Source organism: Varanus komodoensis, unplaced genomic scaffold (assembly GCF_004798865.1).
Source record: "Varanus komodoensis strain SLA01 unplaced genomic scaffold, ASM479886v1 scaffold36, whole genome shotgun sequence".
Taxonomy (NCBI): Eukaryota; Metazoa; Chordata; class Lepidosauria; order Squamata; family Varanidae; genus Varanus; species Varanus komodoensis.
Window position 1 is genome coordinate 8,362,005 of NW_025335873.1, and position 8,252 is coordinate 8,370,256.

An 8,252-nucleotide genomic window follows, 5' to 3' on the forward strand; every position below is an offset into this window, starting at 1 on the left:
ACTCGCGGGCCGGGCGCGGCTGGGCCGGGCCGCGCCCCCGGCTGCTGCTGGGGGCGGCCCTGGCCTTGGGGGGCACCGTCGGCGTCTGGCAGGTCCTGCGGCGCCGCTTCCGCGCCCAGCCGCACCTGGCGGAGCAGGCGGCCGCGGCACAGGTGAGGCGCGGGCCGCGGCTTCCCGGGCGGGGCTGCGGGGCCCCCGGAGCGGGCCCGTTGCGCTGGGCGAGGCCCTCCAGCGGCGCCCCTCCGGGCCCGGCCGGGTGCTGCAGCAGGCCGCCCTGCACGTGCGCACGCAGCAGCCCCCCGTCGCGTTTCGGGGGGCTCTTAGAAGCCCGCCCGCGGCATCTTTACTCCGGAGCAGATTCACTGCAGCCAACAGGGCTCGCTGCCGCCAGGCGCAGCGCAGAGGAAAGCAAGCTGCAATTGTTTTGGGCAAGGAATCGCCAAATCCCTGCCTGTTAGCCAAATTTGATTTGGGGTGTTTGGAATCGTAGTCAAACAGACCCGGGGCGCGCCAGGTTGGGGGAAACCGATAGGACCCTCATCACTGCTTATGCCTGCTCATTCAGAAGTAGGCCCATTGAATTCCACGGGGGGTGACCCGCTGCCATGTTTGATTGAGGCTGATCCTACATATGGGATTGCATTCGTGCTGGCGGAATCCTCGGCTTGTCTGCTTTTCCTATTGAGTCCAGAGAAGGGTGGGTCAAAACCCGCAGAAGCACAATTGCAAAGACATAGGCCCCACTGAGCTCAGTCGGATTTGCTTTCCAGTAAGCGTGTGTGTCGGATTGCGATATTAGCTGCCCTTCCCTGGGGATGCAGTTGCGGACTCCCTGTTCAATGTGTGCTTTTCAGCTACTTGGTGGAGGCACATATTAAAAGGCTGAGTTACCTGGGCACGGCCGGGAAGTTCCCTTGTCAGAGCAGGGACTCGACTGCCCATGTCTCCCTTCCCTCCAGCTCCCTGAAGGCAGCCTGCAGCTGACGCTCTACCAGTACAAAACCTGCCCGTTTTGCAGCAAGGTCCGCGCTTTCCTGGATTATCACGGGCTGCCTTATGAAATTGTGGAGGTCAACCCTGTGATGAGGAAGGAGATTAAATTTTCCACGTACAGAAAAGTCCCCATTCTCCTTGCCAGTGCAGGGAGTGACCTGGTAAGTGTTGCATTTCTTCGATCTAGTCCTTGGCTGCCGAGAGCGTTGGACTGGGATTCTGGTGATCCTCACACTGGTGCCCACCTGGCCGTGAATCTCAGCCTGGCTTACCTCTCAGGGCTGTGAGAACGCAAAGGAGAGGGATCATGTGACCCACCTTACAAGATGAAAAAGGGTGGGATATAAATATAATAGAATAAACTTTAAATAACCCCATAAGTTCCCTAGTTACAGCAGCCGGAAAGTTGCAGGGGGTCTTACTGGTGGATTGCAGGATGATCGCGCACAGTGACGTTGTTGGGATGACACCACAACTCACACTGCAGCACAAGCCATGCAGTGTCTGTGCATCCCACGTGGCCCCACAATGCCCCTCAGCTCAACAGCTGCTTGAGCGTCCTGTGGGTGGCACACCGTGGCACTGGATGAAACCATAACATACGCTCTAAAATATGGTATGAAGACCAAAAGATACCTGAAATCAAGGATCTTTTCGAGGTTTGGTAACCTGTGAGATAGATCCTGGAGTTTGAAAAGTTAATGTAATTCTGTCTTCTAACCCCCAGCAATTGAACGACTCTTCGGTGATAATCAGTGCAATTAAAAGCTATCTTGTCTCCAGGTAAGTGAATGTGCTCCCCAGCGTTGAGTGGACTTCCATTCACTGCCTTTCATCGTCTGGGTTCTTGCCCCCTCCCTCAAAGACTAGTTGCCATGTGAACAAACAGTGCATTTGCAGATAAATCCTTTTAAAAATTACCTGTCGGTTTTCATAAACACAACCATCACCACCAATAGCTCATCAGTAAAAGCAGTCAATTGTACATCCGAGCTGATTTGCAGATCTCAATTCATCTGCCGCAGCCATTCATCAAATCACAAGAGATGCTCATTCTATGCCACTTTTTCTCCTCTTGTTTCCAGTAATTAAAAATTTAGGAAATCTTTCTATAAAGCACCATGAAAAGCCATGTGATACATGTGTTCTATATTTTTTAAGAATAACGTCATGGTAACTTTTGTAGATTTGGCAACTGGTCACCCTTGGGCAAAACCAGCCCTTATCTGGTTGCTTTCCGGCCCCTTAGTTGCTGTCCCAGAGAAAACAAGGAACCTGGAGGGACTCCTGGAACTTGGCAGCTGGTTTCTTGGGAAGGTGGACTTGATGCCACAGGGCCTTCTCTTTCTCCCTTCTCTATCAAAACTAAGGGCTATCACGAGTTTTTAAATGTCCCTTCTGGGGTAAACTTTTACAAGGGCAACTTCAAAAAATTGTCCTGAGATGATTTATTCGAAAGACTTCACTGGACTAACACTAAGTTGACGGAGGCCAAGAATCTGAGCAGCCCGTCCTCCAGGCTGGACCTTCCAGGGATCCTTAATAAAACTTTCATCCTGTTTTCACCAAAACACAGATCGTGTGCTTTGGGCATGCAAGGGTGGAGAAGCTCCCAGAAGGCATGCCAGGTGTTGGGGTCACCCCATACTGTAGTAACACCACATGTTGCATGGAACCTGCATCCTAAAGACACGGGGTGGGGGGGGGCGTGCAGAGAGGCTTAGTCTGAAGGTCAGTTGCCCCAAGGGAGTGAGGACACCTGAGAACTGGAGAGACTGGTTTGGTTTTGGTTTTGGTGCTGGCAGTGTGCCCCCCCCCCCGGTTTTGGAAGTGGACTTTTGACATAGCGTGCCAAAAATGGGCCCAATCCACTGCAATTGAAGCTCTCCAAAAGGCAGCCTGCTCCAGTGTGGTGGGCTCCAGATGTGTGTGGCTCGTGCAGCAGGTAAATGGCTGGGTAGAAGGTGGAATTGGCCTGAAACTGTCGTCGTTTTACGTGAAGCTTTCCAAGAAACTCTCCCCCTCTCTACGTGGAGGGGGTGGGGGCGAGGGGAATGACTGCTTTCTTGTCTTCTTTTTTCGCAGGAAGAGTTTGGAAGAGATAGTGTCATATTATCCTGCCATGAAAGCCGTGAACGAGCAGGGCAAGGAGGTGACTGAGTTCTGCAACAAATACTGGCTCATGCTGGATGAAAAGGAGACGTTGTTCGTTTATCCCGCGAAGGATGCGAGAGCGTAGGTTTGGCTGAGGGGGGTAGCACTGTGTGTGTGTGTGTGGTTGGGGCGGGCGGAGGGAGGGTCCTGAGTTCATGCTTCGGCTGGGAAGGATCCTTCTGAATCTGTCCCTCCAGCATCCACAGGCTTCCTCGCGCGCTTGGTCCAGCCCTGCAATGCAAGCTGAGCCAAGAGGAAGCTCGCAGATGCTCGCGGGGCCCCGTTGTGCAGCTGGCACCCTTCCTCGTCGGGGTGGCTGAGGATGCAAAAGAGGGGGGCTGGGAGCAGGCGTGCCAGCTGCCCTTCCTGGCGGCCAGCCTTCCTCCGCATTTGCTGCTGCTGGTGGCAGTGACAGCATGCATGGAACAGGCCCGTTCCTGGCAGCGGTGGTGGACACGGGAGAGCGGCGCTGTGTGTGTGCTGTGCCGGCCTCCGTTCCTGGCACATGCCCACAAATGGCTGGGCACGCGTGCCAGGAACCTTGACTCTGGGCTGCAGCAACATGGACCAGAGTCCAGAGGGCCCAAAGCAGGGAATCCAAAGGATTTTCTGCACAGACAGATGCTTTGCACATTCCTAGTCCAGACATCATGACAACTCAAGTACCGATTGACTGCATCTTGCCATGTGTGTGGAGGGAGGTATAAACAACCAAAGTGAGATAGGAGGTGAGCTCTCTGTGTGTATTTTTCTCGCTTTTCAACCCAGCGGCACCGTTTCTCTACCTTGTCTCTTCCTTCTCCTCCCAAATCCCATGCTGAAAATGTCCCGTCTTTTCCTGGCTTGCTTCTAGGGAAGAAATGAAATGGAGGAAGTGGGCGGATGACTGGCTGGTGCATCTCATCTCCCCCAACGTTTACCGTACGCCTGGCGAGGCCTTGGCCTCCTTCGATTACATCGTGCGAGAGGGCAAGTTTGGCCTGCTGGAAGGCTTCTTCGCCAAGTATGTGGGGGCCACTGCCATGTTCTTCATTAGCAAGCGGCTAAAGAAAAGGTCGGTACCCCCCTGAGCGATTTTGCAGGTTGGGGCGACTTCTTGTTGATACTGAGGGTGCATGTTGTCACTCACCGGAATTCTGTAACTCTGGGCTCCCTTTTCATGTACATATATTTTTTACAAGTTAAATCAGGTTGCTTATTTTAGTTGCTGCTGAATCCATCCAAAAGAAGGAGCAGTTGTTTTGTGGCTCCTTGGAATCAGCTTCTGCTTTTTTTCCAACCTGATCCTCTTGGTATAATGTGGGGGGGGGTGCTTTTTTTATCCTAAATGCTAATGGTGCATTCCATTCTCCAAATCTGGAACAGGGGTATGATGACCACTTGTGAAGTTCAGGCACTCTTCATGGCATTCCCCTGGGCACACCCCTCCCCTTCAGGAGTGGCCATTGATCTATTACCAACAAACCTATTCGAGCAACTGATGAGGCCTGATTGTGCTTTGATGGCCAATACTTTGCATGGGAAGATCCATCAGTAGATGGTTGCTTGTCTAATTTACTCCCCCACACACACCTCCCTCAGGACAGACAGCTTAAAAGGCCTGTTTAAACTGCAGGAAAGAGGAACTAAGCCAGTGACCCGACTGTAGCACATTGACTCTCTCTCTCTCCTGCAGGCACCATCTGCATGATGATGTCCGGGACGATTTGTATGCGGCAGCCAACGACTGGGTGAAAGCTGTCGGCAAGCACAGGATGTTCATGGGAGGAAACCAGCCGAATCTTGCAGATTTGGTAAGGAACAAGCCCAAGGCCTTTTGAAGGTAGCCACGTCTTGAGACATGTGTTTGCTCGCTGCACCTGTTGCGTTGCCTCTCAGACCTCTGCGTGGGACCCGGCTTTCCACGCTGCTTCCGCCTTCTCCCTCTAGCCGCTGTCCACACGAGTGGCTGGAAGGCAGAAGGGAGGATGCTGGTCCCCCTGCTCGTTCTTCCTGCATGCTGAGGGAGGGAGGGTGAGCAGGGAGCAGCGGTGGGCAGAAGCAGGTGGTCCTCCTGCAGGGCTGTGGGCCTGGCCAGGTGCCCGCGGAGACTGACCCTTGATGCCGGCTCTGGTTCAGATGACGTGACCAGGCCATGGACTGTTCCAGTTCCTGGTCTGTTACGGCTGCGGCTGGCCATGGAGTCTACAGGTGGCCTGTGCTTCTGAATTGGCAGCCTTAATTGGAACTGGGTTTCCACTTCTGATAAGGAGGCAGTGAAGCAGCGGCTTCTCTCTGGTTTCGTTCTGCGTGAGCAATCCATTCTTGGGTGGTGCCAGCATGTGCAACTCCCAAAGAGCTGGTTGAAGGTTGCCAGAAGCTGTCAGTCAAAAATGTCAGGCTGGCCCCAAGTTGAAGATGATCTGGTAACTGTTTCGGGAAGAAAAGCTTGAAACTGACAGGGTCCCCAAGATGGCAACTTGCAGCTACAATTTATTTGTATTAATGTGAATTGTACCCCACCCTTCCACCAAAAGGAGGCTTGGGCAATGAACATAGATTTTAAAACTGCATTAAAATACAATAAAAGCATGGCAGTTGCTGGGAAAAATACACAATTAAAACCTATAATGGTGTAGGGATGCTTGCATCAGTATGTGTGTGGGGAGGGACAGTGGGGAAAGTACCATGGTCACTTGAGGTAAAGGAACCTTTTGAGTTTACCTGTTCAAGAAGTAAATGTGGGTGATCAAAGGAAGTAGAAGGAATAGCTTTTTCTGGTACGGAGGGATGTAGTGTGGTCGCATCCATTAAGCATCACGCTACATATTTAGCAACCTGTTAGCCATGTTTGACTGGGCTTTGCTGGCAGCATCATCCAAAATATCTGGAAGGCACCCAGGTATCTCCTCCTCCTCCTCCTCCTCCTCTCAGGATTTGGAACATCATCTTTAGAAGTGAGCCCCAATAATTATGGGGCATCCCAAGTTCTTAGGCAAATAGCAGTCAGAAACAAGAAGCGGAATGACATGGACCCATGTTCTGACCCAAAAGACCTCTTACGTCTTAATGCCAGGTGCTTTGCCAGACCTGCTTCCGAATCCCCTTTTGTTCAGCGATTTCGGGGTTCTGAACCGGGCGCCTTCTGCAGAGCATGTGTTCTGACACCCAGCTCGGTGGCGATGCTCCTCCCGCCTGCTCTGACACTCTTTGCTGCATCCGTGCAGGCCGTGTACGGCGTCCTGCGCGTCATGGAAGGCCTGGAAGCGTTTGATGACATGATGGCGCACACGAAGATCCAGCCCTGGTACTGCCAGATGGAGGCGGCCATCAGGCAAGCTAAAGCCACCAAGTGACATGCAGCCGCCGGAGAGCCCTTCTTGCCCGTCGCGGAAGACAAGGTGGCAAAGGGGAGCCGTTGGATTTAAAAGCAACTATGCAGCCCTGGCTGAAAGGGGCACCCGTCACAGCGTTTGCCCAGGCTTTGAGAAAAGCCAGAAAGCAACAGAGGAAAGATGCATGGCAGCTGTTCAGAGAAAGTATTAAGGGTGTCATGCGCAGCAGGTAAATTTTGATTTAAGGAGGCGAGGAACTGTGAGCGGTGTATCTCTGCAGCCATTTGGACTGCTTTGCTGGCTAAGAGGTCCTTTCCCTTGGCAATTTGATTGTGTTTTCAGGTGTCTAACCCCCCCGCCCCAAAAGTCTTCCTCGTCGATTGGACATTCTGCAGAAAACATTTCTGTGGTCTTGAAAGCAATGGCAGTAGGCCTGTGGCAAGGGAGTGGTGCCGGTGTTGGGAGAGGGGCTGATATTTCTTGGATATAGGAAGCATGTCTTACTCCGCGGGGTGAGTGGGTCTAACAAGGCGCTTTTGCTCTCAATCTCGGACTGTCTGAGCTTCGGTCTTTGGCCTGCCCGTTGCATTTGGGACCTCACTGTTACCAGCTGGGGGACCCCAAAGAAACAATGCAAACTGACAAGGTGTTGTTATGAAACGGATATTTTAAAAAATGTGTGGGGCTTACATTTTTGAAATTGTGTTTCTTATTCTATAGCATCCTCATCATCTGAAGTAATTCTAGGAAGAGTGAAATCTAGTACATCAATATACTGTCAAAAAGTATTGCAAAATTCCTATTCTAAATGCTATCTCTAGTTAAGAATAACATTGAAAACGTGACATGCATTTCACACACTGCAAGTCCTGTGCCATCTTGATTTCTGTGTGGCACTGCCTTCTGGGTAGAAATTTTGTAGCTTGTAAAGCACTCTAAGCACTTAGAAGGACATCTGGAAAGTATGAACGCAAACCAATGTATAGGTCAAAACTTTTTTTTTTACCATGGGGAATCTCTGGAAATTGTAGTTCTGGGAGACATGCACCACTATGCTGAGAAAACTCTAGTTACCTTGGCTCTTGGCTTCTTGTGGTGGGGTAGCTTTCTATGCTGGCTTCTTCTGGTGTAAGCAAATGGAGAACTGCGGCTTAATTTTGTTTGTTCATTTGGTTCTTTTCATCAAGAATTCTTTCTCCATCCTTCCTTCTCCCACCCCTGTAAAAGGCTCCTCCTCCACACCTCACTGATTAATTTGGAAGCAAATTCTGCTAACATCAAAGATAACCTCTTCCATATAATATGTGATCTGTGGGTGTTTACTTCCCGTGGGGCTTGAGTCTTGTGCAAGTTCTTTCCAGGGTTTGCCTGGCATTCGTGGCAGGAACCAATCGCATAGGGGCATTGCTAGTTTCTGATGTAGAACTTTGCACTAATTGTGGAAGAAAGACAGCTCTCTCTCTCTCTGATCCTCCTTAAACTTGTATGCTGCCCAGTCTGCACAAGGATTTCAGAAATAAAGGATCAAGGAAATGCAGTTTTTCTGTCTGGATCGCAAGCGGGAGAAACAATATTTGCAATAAATGGATTTTGCTGCTCTTCTCTGACCTGGTTTTGTTCTTCCACTAGAAGCATTTCTAGTGGGGAAATGGCTTTTCGTTGCATTCATCAAACCTTAATATTCAGAAGTCACAAATATAAGTCCTATGGCAAGTAAGGGGCAGAGCATGAGTAAGTTTCTCTAGGGCCACCAGAGAAGATATTTGAACAGCGGGTGTCCTTATTTTACAC

General features: G+C 51.1%; 1 protein-coding gene across 1 annotated transcript; it reads left to right on the forward strand.

The window, feature by feature from the left end:
- Positions 1-35: 35 nt before the first annotated feature.
- Positions 36-8,063, forward strand: PTGES2 (prostaglandin E synthase 2; the record flags this gene model as incomplete). Its single annotated transcript, XM_044439725.1, has 7 exons — positions 36-152; positions 960-1,154; positions 1,721-1,776; positions 3,079-3,228; positions 4,001-4,201; positions 4,823-4,940; positions 6,354-8,063. Coding segments are annotated over 7 exons (966 nt in total), but the record flags the coding sequence as incomplete, so codon positions are not given.
- Positions 8,064-8,252: the final 189 nt, after the last annotated feature.